Raw genomic sequence first — 25,084 nt, 5'->3', positions numbered from 1 at the left:
ATGCTGGAAATTCGAACAACACACACAAAATGTTGGTGGAACACAGCAGGTTAGGCCTAGCCTGCTATGTTCTACCAGCATTTTGTGTGTGTTGCAGTATAACAACTATTTACATAGCATTTACATTGTATTAGGTATTATAAGTAATCTAGAAATGATTTAAAAGTACAGGCAGTCCCCTGGTTATGAATGAGTTTCATTCCTGAGTCCGTCTTTAAGTCGGAACAGGTACATCCGTTATTATTTAGCATCAGTTAGTCAAACATTTTTCTTAGCATGTAGTACATATTTTACCTTTCTATGCATATAAAACTTAAAGAAACATACGTATTTCAATAATTAAACTACTCCATTGCTTAGTAATAATTGTAGCTTTCATCGGAGCAGGGCCTTTCACACGCTCCATTAAAATTGTTCCGATCATTGACCGACTGGGGCCTAACACTTTTCCAATGACCGATGGTGTTTCACCTCTTTCCGATCGCTTTATTATTTTCACCTTATTTTCAATCGTGATCGTGATTATTTTTGTAAACAGAAACACTGCAGATTCAGAGCTCCACCGCCAGGTCCTAATATCCACCACACTGAGCATGTTAAATACAGTCCGGGGTTCCACTGGGTCCTAAAGACCGCCACACTGTGACAGGTTAAATAAGGGACTTGAGCATCCATGTTTTTTGGTATCCGTGGGGGGTCTCGGAACCAATCCCCCGTGGATAAGGAGGGCCGACTGTATATGGCTAAGAACAGTTCCAATGCCATATTCATGTCTGCTGATCTACCATCAAAAAGCAGATCAAAGGTGGTGACGAATCAACATATAGGAGGGAGATCGAAAATCTGGTTGAGTGGTGCTACAACAACAACCTTTTAATGTCTGCAGGACCAAAGAGCTGTTAACTAGAGGAAACTAGAGGTCCATGACACAGTCCTTAACCGGGGATCAAGGTGAAGAGGGTCATAATTCCTTAGTGTTATCATTTCACAACAGTCCTTAGGAGTTTGCGAAGATTCGGTATGACATATAAAACTTTGACAAACTTCGAGAGATGTGTGGTGAAAAGTATATTGACTGGCTATATCACAGCTTAGTATGGAAACACCAATGCCCTTGAACAGAAAATCCTACAAAAAGTAGTGGATACAGCCCAGTCCATCACAAGCAAAGCCTCCCCACGATTGAGTACATCTACACAAAGCATTGTCACAGGGAAGTAGCATCCATCATCTGGGACCCCCACCACCCAGATCAGGCTCCCTTCTCACTGCTACCATCAGGAAGAAGGTACAGGAATCTCAGAACTCACCGCACCAGGATTAGAAACAGTCATTACCCCTCTTTCATTAGGCTCTTGAACCGAAGGGAATAACATCACTTGCTCCATCCCACAACTTGTGAACTCACTTTCAAAGACTCAATTTCATTTCATGTTCTCAATATTTGTTGTTTTGTTTGTTTATTTATTTATTTTATTTGTACAGTTTGTTGTCTTTTTATCAGTGAGACTGAGTGTGTTGTTGCCAAATTTGATGATGATTCCAAAACAGGAGTCTTACTATGTTGTGAAAGTAACAGAGAATTTGCAAAGGAACATAGAAGAACTGACTGAGTGAGAAAGAAGTTGATAGCTGGACTACCCTATATGGATTTACAAGATTATATTTTTCAGGAGAATGAAAAAGCAAATTATTCAAATAGAGTGAAAATACCACAATATAAAGGGACCTGGGATCCTAGTACATGAAATGCAAAACATTAGCATGCAGGTAAACAAGTAATTATGAAAGCAAATACAGCTTTGTCTTTTATGCAAAAGTATGGCAGTTTCAATGCAACTTTAAAAAGGAGTGAAGTACTACATACACGTGTTGTCACCAAATTAAGGAAGAGTGAGAAAGCAAAGTAGATTTCATTAGGCTCCCTCAATTCCTGTGACAAAGAAGTTGATATATAAAGAAAGGTGGAGCCTGTACTCAGTGGATTTTAGCTTGCAGGATCAGGAAATCCCAGGATCAAGACTGTCAGTGAACCAGTATTGAAAGGAGTCAGTACAGCATTACATATACATTAAGTGTACATTTACACTGCTGTGCTGAGAACTTAACACAACCTCATTCTTTCCCCAAACACAAGGAAACCTGCAGATGCTGGAAAATCAAGCAACACACACAAAATGCTGGTGGGACATAGCAGACCAGGCAGCATCTATAGGAAGAAACACTGTCGACGTTTTGGTCTGAGACGTTTCGTCAGGACTAACTGAAAGAAAAGATAGTAAGAGATTTGAAAGTAGGAGGGGGAGGGCGAAATCCAAAATGATAGGAGAAGACTGGAGGGGGTGGGGTGAAGCTAAGAGCTGGAAAGGTGATTGGCGAAAGTGATACAGAGCTGGAGAAGGGAAAGGATCATGGGACGGGAGGCCTCGGGAGAAAGGGGGGGGGGAGCACCAGAGGGAGATGGAGAACAGGTAGAGTGATAGGCAGAGAGAGGAAAAAAAGGGGGGGGGGGAAATAAATAAATCAGGGATGGGGTAAGAAGGGGAGGAGGGGCATTAACGGAAGTTAGAGAAATCAATGTTCATGCCATTAGGTTGGCGGCTACCCAGACGAAATACAGAATAAAGCGTTGATCCTCCAACCTGAGTGTGGCTTCATCTTGACAGTAGAGGAGGCCATGGATAGACATATCAGAATGGGAATGGGACGTGGAATTAAAATGTGTGACCACTGGGAGATCCTGCTTTCTCTGGCGGACAGAGCGTAGGTGTTCAGCGAAACGGTCTCCCAGTCTGCGTCGGGTCTCACCAATATATAAAAGGCTGCACCAGGAGAACCAAATGCCACACCAGCCAACTCACAGGTGGAAGTGTCGCTTCACCTGGAAGTACTGTCAGGGAAACATCATTTCCCCAATACTTTTGCTGCCATACTGGAAATACAGTTGGGATCAGCAACCCTATAGGAATAAGACATTTAACAGATCTCACTGCAACATGGTTCAGAGTGCAGTCAGTTAAACAAGGCAATGTTCAGTGGTTGTCTGAGAGATGATTATGATTTAGCATTTAATCACCTTCTTGTAAAGAAATCTCTTAGGGTAGGGAGAGCTGTGCAGCCAAAAACAGGGTAGACAGCAGCCTCCACCAAACTCAATATGTAGAAACGAGACAATACATCAACATATTGAACAGACAATGCAAGTCTCCAGAAAAAATGCTCAAAGCCACGATGCTGAACAGAACATAGCCCTTAACAATACCGTACAGTGCAAAATAGCGCTTACCCCGTCCACATATTACTAGCCAATACACGTAGCCTCTGTACGTTGTTTTAGTAGTCAAGGATAAGAATTGTGGCAAAAAGTTCATTATACGTGTGACTGATCGAAATGACAATACTTTGCAACAGGCATCCGGCAAAGTAGCATGCAGCAAAAGATTATTTTTTAAAAAAGTACCATGTGCATGCAGTCCGGGTTGTTTCTCAGCTATTGTTGAGACTACAGTGCCAATACCAGCACACATTCTCCATAGGTATCAGAGTAGAGAGGGGAAAAAATCATCCTATTAGATAAGATACGTGTTCAGTGGTATCTTGAACTAAGATCATAGTTTCAAATGGAAGTTAGAAAGATTTCTTCTTTAACAGTTGTGCATATTTGGTATTTTCTATTGCAGAGAGGCTTAGAGTCGGAGAAATTGACTATATGAAGCTAAAAACTTGTATGCTTAAAATACAAGGCAAGAGATATGGGGAGAAAACTGAAGAGCAGTGTATTGGAACAAATATGACATTACTGAATGAGAGTGCAGGCTAAAGGGACTGGTTGGCCTACTCCTTCTCCTGTTTCCAATGCACTATGAACAAGCGTGCAGCAGATGAGGAGAAGAGATGCAACAGATGATGGAAATTTTGAGCAAAACACAAAATGCTGGAGGAACTCAGCAAGTCAGGCAGCATCTATGGAGGAAAATGAACAATGTTTCAGGTTGATATCCTTCATTAAGACTGCAGATGGAGCAGACAAAAAAATAAAGGATGTCCCTTTTCAGCTGAGATGAGGAGGAATTTCACCCAAAGCGTGTGGCTGAAGACATCAGTGGAATTCATTGCCACAGATGGCCTAAGGACTTGGCCTCCATGGCCAAGGTTGATGGGCCCTTGATTAATACAATGCCAAAGGTTACAGGGAAAAGGCAGGAGAATGGTGCTGAGAGGAAAAATTAAATCAGCCTGGATTGAATGGTGGAGCAGACTCTGAATGCCCTATTTCTGCTCCTATGTCTTACTAGGACTAGTGCCATCCCTACAGAACTCAAAGACTCTTTTTTTTAAACTTTGTTAAAGTTTCCAAACTCCATTTCCTACCCCGCACCCCCCCCCCCCCACTCCACTCCACTCCATGTCTACATATTCAACTGACTCTCCTGCTCCATTTCAGGAAATATATTAGTAACTAACACATTATAGCTGCAGAGATCTCTATCTGCAGTGCCCCTCCTTCCACCCCACTTCCTGCAAAGACTCATTACTACTCATATCACCCTCATATCTGCTTTGATAATCACAATTTAAGATAATTGTTCTGAGAAGTCTACTCATTTTTTCCCTGAACCACAGCTTCTCATTCCCAAGGCTCAAGTGCATCAGCTCCAGTTCACACTCTGCTGTGTTCACCTTCAAAGAATCACATTTAATTATCACCAACAAATGTCATGAAATTGTTGCTTTGTTGCAGCGGCAGAATACTAACAAAAATTATAAATTGCAGTATAAAGTAAATTAAATTAGTGCAAGAAGAAGGAAAAGTACTGAGGAAGTGCTCATGGATTCATTGTCCATTCAGAAATCTAATGGCTGAGGTTGTTTCTGAAACACCGAGTTTGTCTTCAGGCTCCTGTACCTCCTCAATGGTAGCAATGAGTAGGCAGCATGTCCAGTTTTATCCGGAGGTGATAAGAGAGCTTAAGGTGAAGGAACCCTTGGGAACAGTGATCACAATATGATCGAGTTCACTTTGAAATTTGAGCAGGAGAAGCTAAATTGCAATGTGTCGGTATTTCAGTGGAATAAAAGAAATTACAGTGGCTTGAGAACTGGCCAAAGTTGACTAGAAAGGGACGCTAGCAGAACAGCAATGCCTGGAGTTTCTGTGAAAAATGAAGGAAGTATATGACAGATATATTCCAATTAAAAATAAATCTTTAAATGGAAAGTACACTACCGTGACCAACAAGTCAGAGACAAAGTAAAAGCAAAATAGAGGGCATACAAGGAAGCCAAAGCTAGTGGCAATATACAGAATTGGGAAACTTTTAAAAACTTGCAGCAGAAAACTAAGGTGGTCATTCAGAAGGAAAAAATGAATTATGAAAGGAAGATGGCAATTAATATCAAAAATATCAAAAGTATATAAAGGTTAAAAGACAATTGAGAATAGATATAGGACCAACGGAAAATAAACTGGAGATATTGTAATGTAAGACGTAGAGATGGCAGAGGAACTGAATGCGTATTTTGCATCAGTCTTCACAATGGAAGACACCTGCAGTATACCAGACATTCAAAGAGTGTCAGGGAAGTGAAATATGTGCAGTAAAAATTACAACTGTGAAGGCATTCAGGGAGCTTAAAGGTCCGAGGGTGGATAAATCTCCTGGACCTGATGCACCCTCCTTCACCCTTGGGTTCTGAAGGAACGAGCTGTAGAGATTGCGGAGGCATTAACAATAATCTTTCAAGAATCAATAGATCCTGGCATTGTACTGGATGACTGGAAAATTGCAAATGTTACATTGCTATTTAAGAAAGGTGAGAGGCAGCAGAAAGGAAACTATAGACCTGTTAGCCTGATATGAGTGGTTGGGAAGTTTTTGGAATCCATTGTTAGGATTGAGAGTAAAGAGTACCTGGAGGCATGTGACAAGATAGGCCAAAGCCAGCATGGTTTCCTGAAAGGAAAATCCTGCCTAACTAACCCACTGCAATTTTTTTGAGGAAATTACAAGCAGAGTAGACAAAGGAGATGCAGCAAATGTGGTGTACTTGGATTTTTAGAAGGCACATGAGGCTGCTTAGCAAGATAAGAGCCCATGGAATTATAGGGAAGTTACTAGCATGGGTGGAGCATTGGCTGATCGGCAGAAAACAGAGAGTGGGAATAAAGGGATCCTATACTAGCTGGCTGCCAGTTACCAGTGGAGTTCCACAGGGGTCGGTGTTGGGAACCCTTGCTTTTTACGATGTACGTCAATGATCTGGACTATGGGATTAATGGATGTGTGGCTAAATTTGCCGATGATACAAAGATAGGTAGAGAAGCAGGTAGTGTTGAAACACAGAGCCTGCAGAGAGACTTAATAGTTATGGGGAATGGTCAAAGTGGCAAATGAAATTCAATGTTGGTAATTATATGGTCATGCACTTTGGTGGAACAAATAGATGGGCAGACTATTATTTAGATGGGGAGAGAATTCAAAATGCAGCGATGCAAAGGGACTTGGGAGTCCTTGTGCATGATACCCTAAAGGTTAACCTCCAGGTTCAGAAGGTGAATGCAATGTTGGCATTCATTTCTAGAGGTATAGAATATAAGAGCAGGGATGTGATGATGAGGCTCTATAAGGCACTCGTGAGACCACACTTGGAGTATTGTGTGCAGTTTTGAGCTCCTTATTTTAGAAAGGATATACTGACATTGGAGAGGGTTCAGAGAAGATTCATGAGAATGATTCCAGGAATGAAAGGGTTACCATATGAGGAACGTCTGACAGCTCTTGGGCTGTATTGCCTGGAGTTCAGGAGAATGAGGGGGGATCTCATAGAAGCATTCTAAATGTTAAAAGGCCTGAACAGATTAGATATGGCAAAACATACAAAATGCTGGTGAAACACAGCAGGCCAGGCAGCATCTATGAGGAGAAGCACTGTCGACGTTTCAGGCCGAGTCCCTTCATCAGGACTAACTGAAAGGAAAGATTGTAAGAGATTTGAAAATAGTGGGGGGAGGGGGAAATGCGAAATGATAGGAGAAGACAAAGGGTCTCGGCCCGAAACGTCGACAGTGCTTCTCCTTATAGATGCTGCCTGGCCTGCTGTGTTCCACCAGCATTTTGTGTGTGTTGTTTGAATTTCCAGCATCTGAAGATTTCCACGTGTTAGATATGGCAAAGTTATTTCCCATGGTAGAGGATTCTAGGACAAGAGGGCGCAACTTCAGGATTAAAGGACATCCATTTAGAACTGAGATACGGAGAAATTACTTTAGTCAGAAGGTGTTAAATCTGTATAATTTGTTACCACAAGCGGCTGTGGAGGTTAAATCATTGAGTGCATTTAAGCCAGAGATAGATAGGTTCTTGATTAGCCAGGGCATCAAAGGGTATGGATTGAAGGCAGGGCAGTGAGGATGACAAGATTGAATGGCGGAGCAGACTCGATGGGCTGAATGGCCTACTTCTGCTCCCATATCTTATGGTCTTAATACTTTGTCTTAAATGGGACATACTGAAGAGCAGGTTAGGAAAACAACAACCCAGCCAGTGCAGGGAAATATACAATCTGTGGTCACTTCATTAGTTAAAGGATGTACCAAAAAAAGTGGCAACTGTGTGTATGTTTGTGGTCTTTTGTTGCTGTAGCCCATTCACCTTAAGGTTCAACATGTTGTGTGTTCAGAGATGCTCTTCTGCACACCACTGTTGAAACGTGTGGTTATTTGAGCTACCGTTGCCTTCCTGTCGGTTTGAACCAATTTAGCCATTCTTCCTTGACTTCTCTTATTAATAAGGTGATTTCACCTACAGAACTGCCACTCACCAGATATGTTTTACTTTTTCACATCATTCTCTGTAAACTCTGTAAACTGTTAAGTATGAAAATCCCAGGAGATCAGCAGCTTCTGAGATACTCAAACTACCCCATCTGACATCATCCATCAAAGTTCCTTAGATCATACTTTTGTCCCATTCTGATGTTTGGATTAACAGGCGGGTGTAATGGTGTACCTAATAAAGTGGTTACTGAGTGCATATTGTGCCAGCAAAAATAGAGTTTATACTGTACAATAATTTAAAATTAAATCACAATTATTTCTGACAAAATCAGACAATTTTAAACCTTTAAACTTGGTCCAACTTTAGCAGAATATAAATGGAGCTCAGCTCTCAAGGAGACAATCTGTCAGCTGAACATTGGTTCGGCTACACTGCCTTCTAATGTGTACAGTGTTTTGCAAAAAACTAAAGTGTTGATTTCATTAACTTCCAATCATTACTGTTATAAACTATTCTTCTTCTTCAATAACAGAATCAATGGTAAAAAGTTGAGTTAACCTTTTAATCAAAAATTTTTATCTAAGTTACCTTTGGTTAAAGGAATGAAACATAATACCATGCACAATCATCAAGAAATACCAACAAATCTCAAATTTGAAATTAATACTGTATGCTGATTATTTTAAGTGATAAACTACCATGTATTCCCTTTTGTGGAAACGTGCTTCACCATTTAACTCCTGTTTACCTAACATGAAGGTATAGTTAAATGTTTTGGCTGGTAGATGGACCTCAGCTCCCATTAAAAGAAATAGAGTATCGCTTCAGGATTCAGAAAGCACCACCATGAATGACTGGGAAAATACAAAATCATCAATTTGATTGGGAAAATAATCTAAATGATGAGAGATTGCAGAACTGCATGATGCAGAGGGATCGTTGTGTCCTGGTGCACAATTCAGAGGGCAAGTGCATGGGTGCTGCAAGCAATCAGGAAAGCCAACAGAATGGTGTGCTTTTTGCTGGAGTTATTGTACACAAAATTGGAGTAGCTATACTTCATGTGCATTGCCAAGACCATACTTTCTGCCACATTGAATCCTTTTCGGTTTGCTTATCACTCACATCGGTCCACTGATGATTCCACACCCTCTGCACTCCACTCCATTCTGTCCCACCTGAAAACGGTGCCTCATGGGGCAGGATGCTGTTTATTGCCTTCAGCTTGGTGTTCAATACAATCAGTCCTCAGAAGCTGGTGGGTAATCTGTCTTCATTGGGTCTCAACACCTCTCTCTGTAACTGCATCCAAGCCTTCTTGACAGTAAGTCAGACTGTGTCAGCAGCAACATCTCTAGTTCCATCACACTGAGTACTGGTGCCCCCTCCCCCCAAAGGCTGCATGCTCAGCCGGCTGCTGTTCACACTGCTGACGCACGACTGCACTGCCAGATCCAGTTCAAACCAAATCAAGTTCGCTGATGACACTACACTGTTGGCCTTATCAACAATGACGACGGGACGATACAGCTCGGACATAAAGCAGCTTGTAGAATGGTTTGAGCACAACTTGTGTCTCAACGTGGACAAGATTAAAGAGATGATTGTGAACATTAGGAAGGTGCAGGCTAACACCTCCTCACTGCACATAAATAGCTCCTTGGCGGACAGAGTTAGAGCACCAAGTTTCTGGGAATGCACCTAACAGACAATCTCACCTGGTCCCTTAACGCTACCTCTTTACAAGAGAGCACTGCAGTGTCTCCACTTCCCGAGGAGATTGAGACAAGCAAGGCTCCCCCAACACCACCCCCACCTCCATTCTAATTTTTAAAGGAGCACCAGAAAGAGTGTTCTGACCAGCCTGATATGGGAATTGCAAGGCATCTGACCGCAAGTCACTAGAAAAGAATTGCAGGGACTGTAGTGAGGATCTTCGGGATTTATCTTCCGCCCATCCAAGATACTTATCAGGAGTGCAGTATATGCAAGACCCTTAGCATTGTCAATGATCCCTCTCATCCACCTAACAATTTCTTTGACACCCCTCCCATTAGGCAGGAGGTACCGAAACATTAGGACAGGGGTTGTTAGGATGGGGAACAACTTCTTACCCCAGGCCATGAGACTACTGAACTCTCTGCCACACCCAGGTCTCATCACTTCTGAAGCACCAGTTACATTATACCATTTACTTTTTAAACATGTGTCATAAATGCATGTTATATGTTAATTTATTAGTGGTAATATTACTTTATGTGCTCTGTGAGTTATATGTACTCTGTTGTGCATCTTGGTCCAGAAGAATGCTGTTTCATTCAGGGATATACATTTACACGGTTGGATGACAATAAACTTGAACTGTGAAATTCTGTGAGCACTGCTCTTCTTACCGAACAGCAGTTCAGACAGCTGCACCACTGTCTGGAACGGAGGAGCTAATGCACAGAGGATTGGAAAATGCTGCAGAGGTTTGTGGACTCAGCTGGGCGCTAAACTCCCTGTCAGAGAACTCTCATCATCGAGCACATCCTCATTAGGCAACATCACAAGGGAGCACCCATCATAAAGGGTCCTCAACACCCAGGATATGCCCTCTTCTCATTACTACCATGAGGGAGGAGGTACAGGAGCTGAAGATGCACACTCAACAATTTAGGAACACCTTCTTCCCCAACACTGTCAGACTTCTGAATGATTCATGAACACTACTTCACTATAATGCTCTCTTTTTGTACTTTCTATATACGATTATTGTGATTTCTTATGTATTGCACTGTACTGCTACCACAAACAAATTTCAAGACATACAGTATGTCAGTGATGATAAACCTGATTCTGACTTGACCAATACCTGGAATGAGTAATTTGCCTTATTGGGAAAATGGACTGGTGATATGGGTGTTGACTGAATTTTACAGAAGAGACAGATTACTTGATTAAAACATTAAATGCTAGCTGAACAATTTTAACAGGATAGAGGCGATATTTCCCTTTGTAGGAGAATTTAGAACAGGGGTAGGCAACCTACTGCCCGTGGGGTTTTCCAGCATGCGTTATTCATTCATTTGAGGCAAAACATAACTAGATGTATTTAAATGGATAATTCACATATTTCAAGTTTTTTATGGCATTTATCTGGCCCACCGTCCGCTCAGTAATACGCAACCCGGCCAACAGAGGCAAAAAGGTTGCCGACCCCTGATCTAGAACTTGGACTCACTTACTGAAGACTCTCTAAAAGGGCTGTGTTTTCGAAACTCAAAAGGAAAAAGAATCCAAATCTGTTCATATTTTTAAGGCAGAAGTTGACAAATAATTGAGGGAGAGTAAAGAGAGTGAATGGGTGCTGCAGTAAACAAGAATGCAGGTTAAGGTTACCATTAGTTCACTCATCATCTTGTGCAGTGGCAGAATAGGTTCATGACCTACTGTTGCACTTAATTCATATGTTCAAATTTCTTCAGCACTAATGTTTATTTTACTGTTACTCCTATATACCCACAACTGACATTAAAGACAAGAAAGGCAAGTAAACTTGAGGTACAACACGAGGTGTAAAAATGTTGATGAGTAGAACAGGCTCCAAACAACTTTTTTTTTGTTAAAACCAGCTATGAATGAAAAAAAATCACAAGGCACTTTAGGTATGACTTATATTCGTAGAATTAATGATTCTCTTATTTAAATCAGGAAAAAAAAGCACCTTGTTAAACCTTTCCAGTAATTAAATGTACGTTTCAGAAAAGTCGTGTGCCACTTTCCATTAGCGAGACTGGTTAATTGCAATTGTTAACTGCATTAAACCAGTATACAGAGCCCTACTGTTTTAAAGAAAACAAAGTAGCCAAAGAGAATGTACCAGTGGATGTCACGTCGTGATGTCGAAAAAAAAGTTACGTAGGCTGGGGATACATCGGACCACCAATCACCTCACCCTATCATTAAAAGACAGCACTCACTGGAATGGAACTGTTACATTCCAATTTATACAATGCAAAAACTACTGACTTTGTACACTCTAGCAGATCAGCGTTTTTAAAACTTCTACTGAAGGCTATGCATTACAACAAATTAACCAAGAAATCACACAAGGTATTCCTGCTACCGATCTCTAATACTCGTGAAGCCTCTGCAGCGAGCAGCGGCATACATTTATTATTTAGATGTGTCACTGAAACCCAGCCACCCACTCTGAGCCAGTGCGAACTCTGCGTACCCCCGCTGATCGTCCCCTCCAAACAGGGCCAGGATCTTGCCGGTCATCCCCCTCCGTCCTCGGTCCCGCCGCACCCATTCAAACCGCCGCCTCGCCACCCACCTCCGTCTGGGGATGCTGCCCGCTGCCTTGGCAGGGCCGTCGACAGCCCCCGCCTCGACGGCTCGGCACTGACTGGCCACGGGCCCATGCTCGGGCCTCCGCAGGTGCCCCGCCACCACCCGCAGCCGTTGCCGAGCGCGCTGCTCTGACGCCATTCTTCCGTGTTGTGGCTGTGCAACGAGACGGGGTCAGAGGTGAACTGGAAGGAACCTGCGCTCCCAACAGCCTTCGCGGCCACTCCGCAGCCACAGGTGGGAGGGGAAGCAGGCGGGATCCTGTCACAGCCGCCAGTCACCGCTCCTGCCCCTACTCCATCCCTTCTCCCCGCACCGGCGATCAATCTCTGCCCCTGCCCCCGCCGTCAGTCACTACCCCTATCGCTGCCCCCGCCCCGGCCGTCAGTCATTACCCCGATCCCTGCCCCCGCCTCGGCCGTCAGTCACTGCCCCGATCCCTGCCCCCGCCTCGGCCGTCAGTCACTGCCCCTGCCCCCGCCCCGGCCGTCAGTCATTACCCCGATCCCTGCCCCCGCCTCGGTCGTCAGTCACTGCCCCGATCCCTGCCCCCGCCTCGGCCGTCAGTCACTGCCCCTGCCCCCGCCCCGGCCGTCGGTCACTGCCCCTATTCCTGCCTGGGCCGTTAGTCAGTGTAGTGTCCCTGCCCCCGCCTCGGCTGTCACTGCCCCTATCCCTGCCCCGGCCATCGGTCACTGCCCCTATCCCTGCCCCCGCCTCGGCCGTCAGTTACTGTCCCTGCCCCCGCCTCGGCCGTCAGTCACTGCCCCTATCGCTGCCCCCGCCTTGGCCGTCAGTCACTGCTCCTGTCCCCGCCCCGGCCGTCAGTCATTACCCCTATCCCTGTCCCTCCTCTCGGCCGTCAGTCACTGCCCCTATCCCTGCCTCGGCCGTCAGTCACTGTCCCCGAGCCCGCCTCTGCTGTCAGTCACTGCCCCTATTCCTGCCTCGGCCGTTAGTCACTGTCCCTGCCCCCGCCTCGGCTGTCAGTCACTGCCCCTATTCCTGCCTCGGCCGTTAGTCACTGTCCCTGCCCCCGCCTCGGCCGTCAGTCACTGCCCCTGCCCCGGCCGTCGGTCACTGCCCCTATCCCTGCCCCCCCCCCCGCCTCAGCCGTCAGCAATTACCCCTCCCTATTGCTGACCCCGCCTCAGTCATCAGTCACTGCCCCCGCCGCTGCCTCGGCCATCAGTAGCTGTCACCAGCACCCCCTCCCGTCTCGTCAGACAGTCATTGCCCCTGCTTCCGCTCCCGCCTCGCCCGTATCACTGCCCCTGTCTTGCTCTATTTCTCAACTCAAGTTTATACTGCTGGCCATCTGATTTCCCTTCCTGGCTCCCACCTCAGCTAGTGTTGTTCCACACAGGGGGGCTCCTGCAATTAACTGAAACATTCCATTTAGGTGAATAAAGAGGGGCAGGAGTGATCCAAGCGTAAAGGGCCACTTGGCCCTGGAATCTGCATCGGAACGAAATTACAGCGTATCTCTGACCAGTAAAAACTACTTTCCTACAATGTTTTCACATTTTTTGTCCATTCATATCCATGGATCTATTAACTTAAGTTTTGAAATTAAGCCTTCAGGGTTTTCGGGAGTGAAATTCGCAGTTTCAGCATCATTTCAGTGAAGTATTCTCTCCAATTCAGTTCGAAATAACTTGGGCCTTGTTTTGAGACTGACCTTCATGCTTGACACTCCTTGGCCAGGAGAAAGGTCTCTCGGTGAACTTTGTATGTGGCAGGGCTGCCACGCCTCAGTACTGTAGAGGCCTATTCTACACAAACATCATACGACAGAGCTTCAATCCTCGAAATTTATCTCGTGGATCCTCATGACTCCCCTCCTAGAGCAATATACCCTTCCTTGCTGTATGTAGGGGGCCAGAAGTGTACATAATATTCCAGATATGATCTCACCAAAGCCCTATTCTAAAACCATATGGCATTTATTTTATTTGATATAGAGATAGGCATGGAACAGGCCCTTCCAATGGGCCGCACTGTCCAACAACCCTCCTACTTAACACTAGTCTAATCACAGGACAATTTACCGGTGCATCTTTGGACTGCGGGAGGAAATCCATGCAGTCACGGGGAGAACATATGGACTCCTTACAGACGTGGCCGGAATTGAACCGGGATCACTAGCCCTGTAAAGTGACAAGCTAACTGCTACAGTACCTTGCTGCCCAGATGCCATGACTTCACTGACCCATCATCAATCATTAATTCTGTTCTTTTCCTCTCAAAGTTCAAATTAAATGTATTATCAAATTACCTATATGTCACCATATAATAACTCGACATTCATTTCCTTACAGGCATTCACATTAGAACAAAGAAATATGATGACATCAGTTGAAAACTATGGACTAAATCTGGCAAACTAACATGCAAAAGAAGACAAACAGTGCAAAAAAATAAATATTGAGAGCATGAGTTTTAGAGTCCATAGGTTATGGAATCATTTCAAAGTCGAGATGAGTGAAGTTATCCATGCTGGCTCAGAATTCTGATAATTGAAGGGCAATAACTGTTCCTCAACCTGGTGGTGTAGGACCTGAGGCTTCTGTACCTCCAACCTGATGGCAGCAGCAAGAAGAGGGCATGCCCACATGGCACATCCCCATTGAATATCGGCAACCCCCACCATTTTCCTACCACACAGATAGGGTCTCAGTATTTGTTTTCCAGTGAAAGTGGAAAACCCCACATTTTAGAAACATAGAAAACCTACAGCACAATACAAGCCCTTCGGCCCACAAAGTTGTGCCAAACATGTCCCTACCTTAGAAATTACTAGGCTGACCCATAGCCCTCTATTTTTCTAACTTCCACATACCTATCCAAAACTCTCTTAAAAGACCCTATGGTATCTACCTCCACCACCATTGTCGGCAGCCCATTCCACACACTCACCACTCTCTGAGTAAAAATTTAACCCTGACATCTCCTCTGTACCTACTCCCCAGCACCTTAAACCTGTGTCCTCTTGTGGCAACCATTTCAGCCCTGGGAAAATGCCTCTGACTATCCACATGATCAATGCCTGTCATCATCTTATACACCTCTATCAGGTCACCTCTCATCCTCCGTCACTCCAAGGAGAAAAGGCCGAGTTCACTAAGGCATGCTCCCCAATCCAGGCAACATCCTTGTAAATCTCTTCTGCACCCATAACCTTCCTATAGTGAGGTGACCAGAAATGAGCACAGTACTCCAGGTGGGATCTGACCAGGGGCCTATATAGCTGCAACATTTTTCAGTTGGTTCATCCATAACCCTTTGAGACCTAAGCTCTAATCCTTGAAGACCCTACTTGTCAGTCAGCAACCTGAAAAGGACCTAAATGTTAAACAACTCTCTGGACCCACTAATATTTTACCTCTTATTTCATAACCTCATACCTTTTCCTCTTGCGTAGGATCTTCTCGAAAGCCCTCTGAACATATGAATTTTCCTAAACCATTGTTCTTCTCTCACATTACTCTCCTCAATCCACCTTCAAAGAACTCCAATAAAGTTCAAAGTAAATTTCTTATCAAAATACATATATGTTAACACAACCTTGAGATTTTCTTGCAGGCATACTCAATAAATCCAATAACCATTATAGATCAATGAAAGACTGCACCAGCAGGGCAGATAACTGTTGTGCAAAAGACAACAAACTGTGCAAATACAAAAAGAAAGGAAAAATAATAATAATAAGGCAATAAATATCGAGTACATGAGATGAAGAATCCTTAAAAGTAAGGTTGTGGGAACAGTTCAGTGGTGGGGCAAGTGAGGTTGAGTGAAGTTATTCCCTCCCCCCCCCCCCCCCAGAGTTCAGAGCCTGATGATTGAGGGGTAACAACTGTTTCTGAATCTGGTGGTGTGAGTCCTGAGGCTCCTGTCTCTTCTTCCTGATGGCAGCAGTGAGAAGAGACCATGGCCTGGGTGGTAGGGGTCCCTAATGATGGACATTGCTTTCCTGTGACAACACTGCATGTAGTTGTGCTTAATGGTGCGATGGACTGGGCCACATAAGTTAATCAAACAAGACTCCACTTTCATATTCATGTAAACCCTGCTCAATCATATTTTTTTTTAAATAAGCTTTATTACTACTTCCAATATTTTCCCTCTTTTTAAAGTTAAGCTGAGGTATTGGTAGTTCTCTGTGATTTCTTATGCTAAGGGATAGATGTACAACCACTGATAAACATAATCCTTTTTGACTATTAAATTACTGGTTGCTGTGGACATTTATAGTATGTTGTCCATATATGCAGTTGACAGCAGCCTAGCTGTGTGGTGGTCTAAACGGAGAAATGATTAAACAGTCTACTCATTCCAGATATCACCATCAAGGGAAATCTACATAATTATCTGCTGGTAAACAATCCATTAGTGATGTGCAGTTGGGTAGAGTTTGTTGCAAGTAACAGCTCTATTTTACCCATGTGGCTACAGTAACTGGATTAATAGTCAAATAAATATAAGGTTGTAGATATTTTCTACTACTTGATATGGCAATTGCACTTCTGAGAATACAGATCCTGTGTCTATAAAGCTTAGATATGTGTGATGCCTTCTGCTACTTTGGCCCATCTCAGCAGCTCTCCCTTCTGTGTAGTTCCCTTCCTCGTAGGTGCTACACCAATCACAGAGTATTGCCATCATGAAAAATATTCATAAGTCAGTGCTAAACTGTGGCCCAACAATTAGTACTGCTTGATCACCTGACCTTGACTATTTTCTGTCTGGAGGATACATGTTCCCGTGACCCTGCTGGTTTTCCCTGGGTGCTCTTTGCTGATTGGAAGGTTATTATAAATTGCTCCTATTTATAAATGGCAGAAAAATTAGGGGCTGGAGGTTGAGATGATGGGGGTGCAAGAAGAAAATGGGATTAGTTTGGACAGAGCTTGAGGTTGCAGGCTGAACGTCTTGATTCCATGCTGCATGGCTGCATGATAATGGAACTCTTTTTGTAACGTGCAAACAAACTTATCCAATTCATCTTTTATTGTTATTTTGACAGTGTCTATTGTTGATAAAACATCCTATCCATAGAAACAGTTACCAGAAGAAACTGAACCACGTTGTGAGTCTCTATTCATATGTTACAACAGCATGCATAAGTAATTGGAACTGCAGCTTCAATTTGTCTCCTCTTCCCTGAAAAACCCTTGCTGCATGTTAAATTTGAAGCAAAATTTAAACAATTTGCAAAGATGACAGTGACAGTGAGTGGGGAGAGAAACAAATGTTAATGTTTCAGTTCATTGACCTTTCATCATAACAGAAATATGAATTAAATCTCTGTCTATGAGAAGTGGTGGGGTGGAAATACATTTCCACCAAAAGAGATGTAAAGTGATCCTTCTCTCCATTACCCTGCGGGTCACTGTTGGGCAAGGTGTAGCACCCGCATACCCTCTCCCTCCCCAATCAGGGTTAGGTGAAACCATGAGAGCAGATGGATCATCGTATGAGCAGCTGGGCATATCACAAGCCCTGATTATACAACCACTGACTCTAGGCAGACAATCTCTAAAGAGTATTGAAAATGTCTGGGGTCACCCATCTTGTAAAGACACTGCCCAGAAGAAGGCAATGGCAAACTATTTCTGTCAAAAAATTTGTCAAGAACAGTCATGGTCACAAAAATACCATGATCGCTGATGTCATATAACACGGCACATAATGAATGAATGAATGATGAGAAGTGGATTTCACATCAGCATCAAAAACACATTCACCTGATTTGGATATGGGAGCATTTGGAGACAGATTGCATTTATGCTTGACAAATTTAAAACAATAAGTCCCATATTCAGCCCTTAAGCTTGTGACATAGAACTTGTTCTGTCCCCAATGTCTTTGAGAGTACACAAGAATTGAACACTTCAGGAGAACCACCACATTTAACATTTCAGCTGAGTTGACTTCTGACAGCTTCAAGCCAGCCTTTGGAGATGTGACAATTAGCTATGCAATAACTGGTAGCACTTTGCATTATACATAGTGTGAATGGATCAGCTAAAAATTATATTTGCTTCTAATAGTACAAAAAATGGTCAGTCATTCTCGACCTTGGAGCAATTAATGGAACCTCATAGTCAGAGGTTCCAGGCAAAAATAACACGTGGAAGTGGCAAGCAGGCGTATGTGACATTAAAATCAGAAACCTGCCATCAGCGGCCGCAGTGGAGTGGCTGACTGTATGCTCAGACCCATCTCCTGCACTCATCAAAAAATAATGTCTGGTCACCTAGAAGAATTCTAAGCAATTATAAAGATAGGTTCATTTTGGCCCTTCTCCTTACCATGTTGATCAGTTAAAACAGGAATACAAGTTTGATCACATACTTTGAAATGGTTAATGCAGACATTTTGAAAAGGAGAAGTGGAGCAGTTTAGGGAAATTTTGGATGGAGCATAAAAAGAGGTTGACCTGCAGTGACTGCATTAGTGACAGAGCACTCCAGTTTTTTACAATAATATCATTGTTAGAGTTATACAGGGTAGAATCAAACCCTTCAGCCCAAATCATCCATGGCACCTGATATTCCTACCTAAATTGGACCCATTTGCCCGCATTTGGCTCATATCCTTCTAAACCTTTCCTCTCCTTGTATCTGTCTAAATATTCTTGGAACAATGTAATTGCACCCGCCTCTACCATTTACTGGCTGCTCATTCTTTATAACTACTACATCCTGTGTGAGAAACACCCCTCAATTTAAACCTCCACTTTCTTATTTTGGACTCCCCTTGCTGAAAAAAAGGCTATTACGATTTACCTTATCGAGGCCCCTCATGATTATAAATCTCTATAAGGTCATCTCTCAGCCTTCTTTGCTTCAGGGAAACCATTCCTAACCAATCCAGTCTCTCCTTATAACTCAAGCACTCCAATCCTGCAGGTGTCCTCATAAATCTTTTCTGTAGTCAGGTTGTTCCTATAGTATTACATTCTTACAGCCTGTTATGTTGTTGGCGTTTAGGGCAGCAATGAAGGTCCTCTATCTCTGGTGGTGTTCAGGGATTCCTTCATCATATCAGTAGCTTTCTCTTGGTTTTCAGTACTGTCAGTCATCCAAGTCTCTGATGGAGACTCAGGAATACAGTCACACTCAGAGGAAGAATGATTCTTCATTGCTGTTTCTGTAACAATTTTATTTCACCATTCACAGTTCTAGCACTGAGCTGAACCCCTGAACCCAGAGGTGGACTACTCTTAGTCTGTCCTCTACCCTTTGACCTGTTTGGCATGGGTGACCAAGAGCCAAGACATAAAGCCCTGACTCCAGCCAACATAGCTCTCCAAGTCATTGAGGCAATCAAGCCTCCAAACCCTACGACAAGGTTGTGGTCCTCTAGTATGGCAACCAGAAATGCACTCCAAGTATGATCTCACCAACATCTAGTGTAGCTGTAACATGGCACATTTGCCTCCATTGAACTCTTGAACTCAGTGTTCTGACCAATGAAGACAAGTGTTCCATTGCCTCCTTCACCAACCTGACTAACCTGTGTTGCCACTTTCATGGAACTGTGTATTTATCCTCTAGGATTCGCTATCCTTCTCTACACCCCAGGGCCCTACCGTTCACTATATGTATCTTGCCCTGTTTTAATTTCTCAAAATTCATCATTTTGCACTTTTTGAGGTAAATTCCATCTCTCTCCTCTTTGGTCACTTTTCCATCAAATGAGAACCATGGTGTAATCTTAAATAACCTTCTTCACTGTCCACTACTTCAACAGTTTTGGCGTTACCTACAAACTTGCTAATCATACCATCTACATTCTCATCCCAAATCATCAAAACTTATGATAAACAGCAGAGGGCCCACCAATGATCAATGACATCACTAGTCACAGGCCTCCAATCCAGAAACCATAACTTAAACATAAATTGTACACAAATATGACAAGGAAGAATACAATTAGGACAAAAAACAACAAAATCCAGTTGACTGCAAGATGATTAAACCGTTGTAATTGGTGTGTAGCACTAGATCCCAAGTGATTCAACCTTCCAGACCAGCCTACTATATGGGTGGATTAATAATTGTTTTCAGAATCATGTTTTCTGGTTGCAGTAGACTGTAAAGACATAAAATTTACTATAAATTACAAAATATTTAAACAGTGCAAAAAATGGAAAATGATGCAGTGTTCATGGGTTTGTGGCTATTCAGAACATAGAACATAGAAATTTACAGCATGTTACAGGCCCTTCAGCCCACAATGTTGTGCCAACCATGTAACCTACTCTAGAAAATGCCTAGAATTTCCCCACCACATAGCCTCTGTTTTTCTAAGCTCCATGTACCTACCTGAGGCTCTTAAAAGACATGATTGTATCCGCTTCCATCACCACCACCAGCAATGCATTCCACACATCACCACTCTCTGTGTAAAATACTTACCCCTGACATCCACTCGATACCTATTTCCAAGCAGCTTAAAACTATGCCCCCTCATGTTAGCCATTTCAGCCCTGGGAAAAAGCCTCTGGCTATCCACATGATCAATGCTCCTCATCATCTTATACACCTTTATCAGGTCACCTTTCATCCTCTGCCGTTCCAGGGAGAAAAGGCCAAGTTCACTCAACCTATTCTCATAAGGTACACCTTCCAATCCAGGCAACATCCTTGTAAATCTCCTCTGCACTCTCTCTATAGTATCCACATCCTTGCTGTAGTGAGGTGACCAGAACTGAACACAGTACTCCTAGTGGGGTCTGACCAAGGTCAAGGTCATATAGCTGTAACATTACGTCACGGCTCTTCAGCTCAATCCCATGGTTGATGAATGCCAACACACCATGCACCTTCTTAACAACACTGTCAACCTGTGCAGCAGCTTTGAGTGTCCTATTGACACAGACCCCAAGATCTCACAGATCCACCACACTGTCTAGAGTCTTACCATTTATATTATATTCTGTCCTCAAATTGAACCTACCAAAGTTAACCACTTCACACTTATCTGGGTTGAAGTCCATCTGCCACTTCTCAGCCCAGTTCTACATCCTATCGATGTCCCACTGTAACCTCTGACAACCCTCCAGACTATCCACAACCCCCCCCCAACCTTTGTGTCAACAGCAAACTTGCGATCCCGTGTTTCTACTTCATCCAAGTCATTTATAAAAATCAGAACAGATCCCTGCAGAGCACCACTGGTCACCAACCTCCATGTAGAATACGAACCATCTACAACCACCTTTTGCCTTCTGTGGGGAAGTCAGTTCTGGATCCGCAAAGCAAGGTCTCCCTGGATCATATGCCGTCTTACTTTCTGAAGCAGCCTTGCATGAGGAGCCTTATCAAGTGCCTTACTGAAATCCATATGCACTACATTCATGCTCTACCTTCATCAATGTGTTTTGTTACTTTCTCAAAAAATTCAATCAGGCTCGTAAGGCACAACCTGCCCTTGACAAAGCCATGCTGTCTATCCCTAATCAGATTTGGTTTCTCCAAATGCTCATAGATCCTGATGTACAAAAAGGCTGGATGAATTCAGCAGGTCGGGCAGCATCCGTTGAAAGGAGCAGTCAATGTTTTGGGCTGAGACCCTTTGTCAGGATCCTGCCTCTCAAGACCTTCTCCAACAACTTGCCCACCACTGCGGTCAGACTCACTGGTCTATAATTTCCTCGGCCATCTCTACTCCCTTTCTTGAGCAAGGGAACAACATTTGCAACCCTCCAATCCTCCGTATTTCTCCCATCCCCATTGATGACGCGAAGATCATCGCAAGAGGCTCAGAAATATGATAACAGTGGTGAAAAGGCTTTTTCTGAATTGTCAAGTGTGGGTCTTCAGACTTCTGTACTTCCTCCTTGATAGCAATGAAAAGGGCATGTCCCAGATGGTGAGAGTCTTTTGTGATGGATACAGCCTAGTTAAGGCACTGCCTCTCGAAGATGTTTTCCATGGTTGGGAGGGTTGTGCCCATGATACAGTAGGCTGTCCACCAGCCTCTGATCCAATGCATTGGAGCCTCTATACGAAGCAGTGATGCAACCAGTCAGAATGCTCTCGACCATACAAATACAGAAAATTTGCAAGAGTCTTTGGTGACATATTAATCTCCTCAAGCTCTTAATGAAATTGAGTTGCTGTCATGCCTTCTCTATGATTGTATTAATGTGCTGGGTCCAGGATACATCTTCTGAGATACTGACACTGACGAACTTGAAGCTGCTCACCCTCTCCACCAATCACAACTGATGTGTGTTCTCCTGACTTCGTGAAGTTCACAATCAATTCCTTGCTCTTGCTGATACTGAGTGTGTGATTGTTGCTGCAACATCATTCATCCAGATGATGTACGTATCTCATCCCTGTTTGCCTCCTCATCACTATCTGACATTTTGCCAACAACAGTGGCACTTAAGCTGTGCTAGCCACACAGACACAAGCCCATAGACAGCAGAGCACTGGGATAAGCAAGAATCCTTGACGTGTACCTGTGTTGATTGTCAATGAGCCCTGCTGCCCGTTATGCTGCTGGCCCCTAGGGCAGCAATGAAGGTCCTCCATCTCTGGCAGTGTTCAGGGCTTGCTTCATCACATCAGTAGCTTCCTCTCAGTTTTCACTACTGTCAGTTATGCAAGTCTCAGGTGGAGACTCAGGAATACTGTCAGACTCAGAGGTGGAAGGATTTGTCATTGCTGTTTCCATAACAGTTTTGTTAGATCTGTCAGGGTTGTTAGCCCTGAGCTGAACCCCCAAAACCTGGACGACTGGTGGACCACTCTTAGTCTGGCCTCTACCTTTTGACCTGTTTGGCATGGGTGACCCTACCAAGAGCCAAAGAATAAAGCCCTGACTCCAGCCAGCATAGCTCTCTGGGTCATTGAGACATGCAAGCCTCCAAACCCAATGACAAGGTTGTGGTCCTCTTGGAGGATTGTAAATGAGGAGATCACCTGACTGGGTTTCCAAATTAGGAACCCAAGGATCAATCACCACCATTATACCTTCGATATTCACCAACGAGAGGGAACTTGATGACGGTGAGGACAATATGAGTGAGGTTGATGTTCTAGAGCATGTTGATATTAAAGGAGAGGAGGTGTTGGAGTTGTTAAAATACATTAGGACAGATAAGTCCCTGGGGCCTGATGGAATATTCCCCAGGCTGCTCCATGAGGCGAGGGAAGAGATTGCTGAGCCTCTGGCTAGGATCTTTATGTCCTCGTTGTCCACAGGAATGGTACCGGAGGATTGGAGGGAGGCGAATGTTGTCCCCTTGTTCAAAAGAGGTAGTAGGGATAGTCCGGGTAATTATAGACCAGTGAGTCTTACATCTGTGGTGGGAAAGCTGTTGGAAAAGATTCTTAGAGATAGGATCTATAGGCATTTAGAGAATCATGGTCTGATCAGGGACAGTCAGCATGGCTTTGTGAAGGGCAGATCATGCCTAACAAGCCTGATAGAGTTCTTTGAGGAGGTAACCAGGCATATAGATGAGGGTAGTGCAGCAGATGTGATCTACATGGATTTTAGTAAGGCATTTGACATGGTTCCACATGGTAGGCTTATTCAGAAAGTCAGAAGGCATGGGATTCAGGGAAGTTTGGCCAGGTGGATTCAGAATTCGCTTGCCTGCAGAAAGCAGAGGGTCGTGGTGGAGGGAGTACATTCAGATTGGAGGGTTGTGACTAGTGGTGTCCCACAAGGTTCGGTTCTGGGACCTCTACTTTTCGTGATTTTAATTAACGAACTGGATGTGGGGGTAGAAGGGTGGGTTGGCAAGTTTGCAGATGACGCAAAGGTTGGTGATGTTGTAGATAGTGTAGAGGATTGTCGAAGATTGCAGAGAGACATTGATAGGATGCAGAAGTGGGCTGAGCAGTGGCAGATGGAATTCAACCCGGAGAAGTGTGAGGTGGTACACTTTGGAAGGACAAACTCCAAGGCAGAGTACAAAGTAAATGGCAGGATACTTGGTAGTGTGGAGGAGCAGAGGGATCTGGGGGTACATGTCCACAGATCCCTGAAAGTTGCCTCACAGGTAGATAGGGTAGTTAAGAAAGCTTATGGGGTGTTAGCTTTCATAAGTTGAGGGATAGAGTTTAAGAGACGCAATGTAATGATGCAGCTCTATAAAACTCTGGTTAGGCCACACTTGGAGTACTGTGTCCAGTCCTGGTCGCCTCAGTATAGGAAGGATGTGGAAGCATTGGAAAGGGTACAGAGGAGATTTACCAGGATGCTGCCTGGTCTAGAGAGTATGGATTATGATCAGAGATTAAGGGAGCTAGGGCTTTACTCTTCGGAGAGAAGGAGGATGAGAGGAGACATGATAGAGGTGTACAAGTTATTAAGAGGAATAGACAGAGTGGACAGCCAGCGCCTCTCCCCCAGGGCACCACTGCTCAGTACAAGAGGACATGGCTTTATGGTAAGGGGAGGGAAGTTCAAGAGGGATATTAGAGGAAGGTTTTTTACTCAGAGAGTGGTTGGCGCGTGGAATGCACTGCCTGAGTCAGTGGTGGAGGCAGACACACTAATGAAGTTTAAGAGACTACTAGACAGGTATATGGAGGAATTTAAGGTGGGGGGTTATATGTGAGGCAGGGTTTGAACATCAGCATAGCATTGTGGGCTGAAGGGCCTGTAATGTGCTGTGCTATACTATTCTATTACTAATATTTGTGTTTTAAAATTTTTAAAAATAATTGTAGTTAAGTTCTTCCATAGGGAGATTTGAACTCATGTCTATGTGTGTATTATTAATCAAGAGCCAAATCCATGGGTTATTTATAAGTCTGACAGTTAAACTGCTGTGCTACCAATATATCCAATTTTTTGGTAAGTTGTACTAACAGTTGAAAAGCATTTCTGCTGAATGCCTTCAGAGTGAAAGAATCGTGCTTCTTTGCACTGCAATTGTTCACATATTAACTATGGAATGTATTGTGGTCTGTGGACCTGCAAAGAAATTGGAT

At 43.7% G+C, this 25,084-nt stretch overlaps 1 protein-coding gene across 1 annotated transcript in view; it reads right to left on the bottom strand.

Moving 5' to 3' along the window:
* agps (alkylglycerone phosphate synthase) overlaps positions 1–12,458 on the bottom strand; it is a 170,182-nt gene extending 157,724 nt beyond the window's left edge. Inside the window, exon 1 of the mRNA XM_059966752.1 lies at positions 12,100–12,458. Within this exon, the coding sequence (XP_059822735.1) occupies positions 12,100–12,254 (155 nt within the window). The 5' untranslated portion in view covers positions 12,255–12,458. The remainder of the gene's footprint in view (positions 1–12,099) is intronic.
* Between the last annotated feature and the right edge of the window lie 12,626 nt (positions 12,459–25,084).

This window comes from Hypanus sabinus, chromosome 4 (assembly GCF_030144855.1).
Source record: "Hypanus sabinus isolate sHypSab1 chromosome 4, sHypSab1.hap1, whole genome shotgun sequence".
Classification (NCBI taxonomy): domain Eukaryota; kingdom Metazoa; phylum Chordata; class Chondrichthyes; order Myliobatiformes; family Dasyatidae; genus Hypanus; species Hypanus sabinus.
The sequence above is the reverse complement of the archived record's forward strand: the minus strand, read 5'-3'. Positions and strand labels throughout refer to the sequence as shown.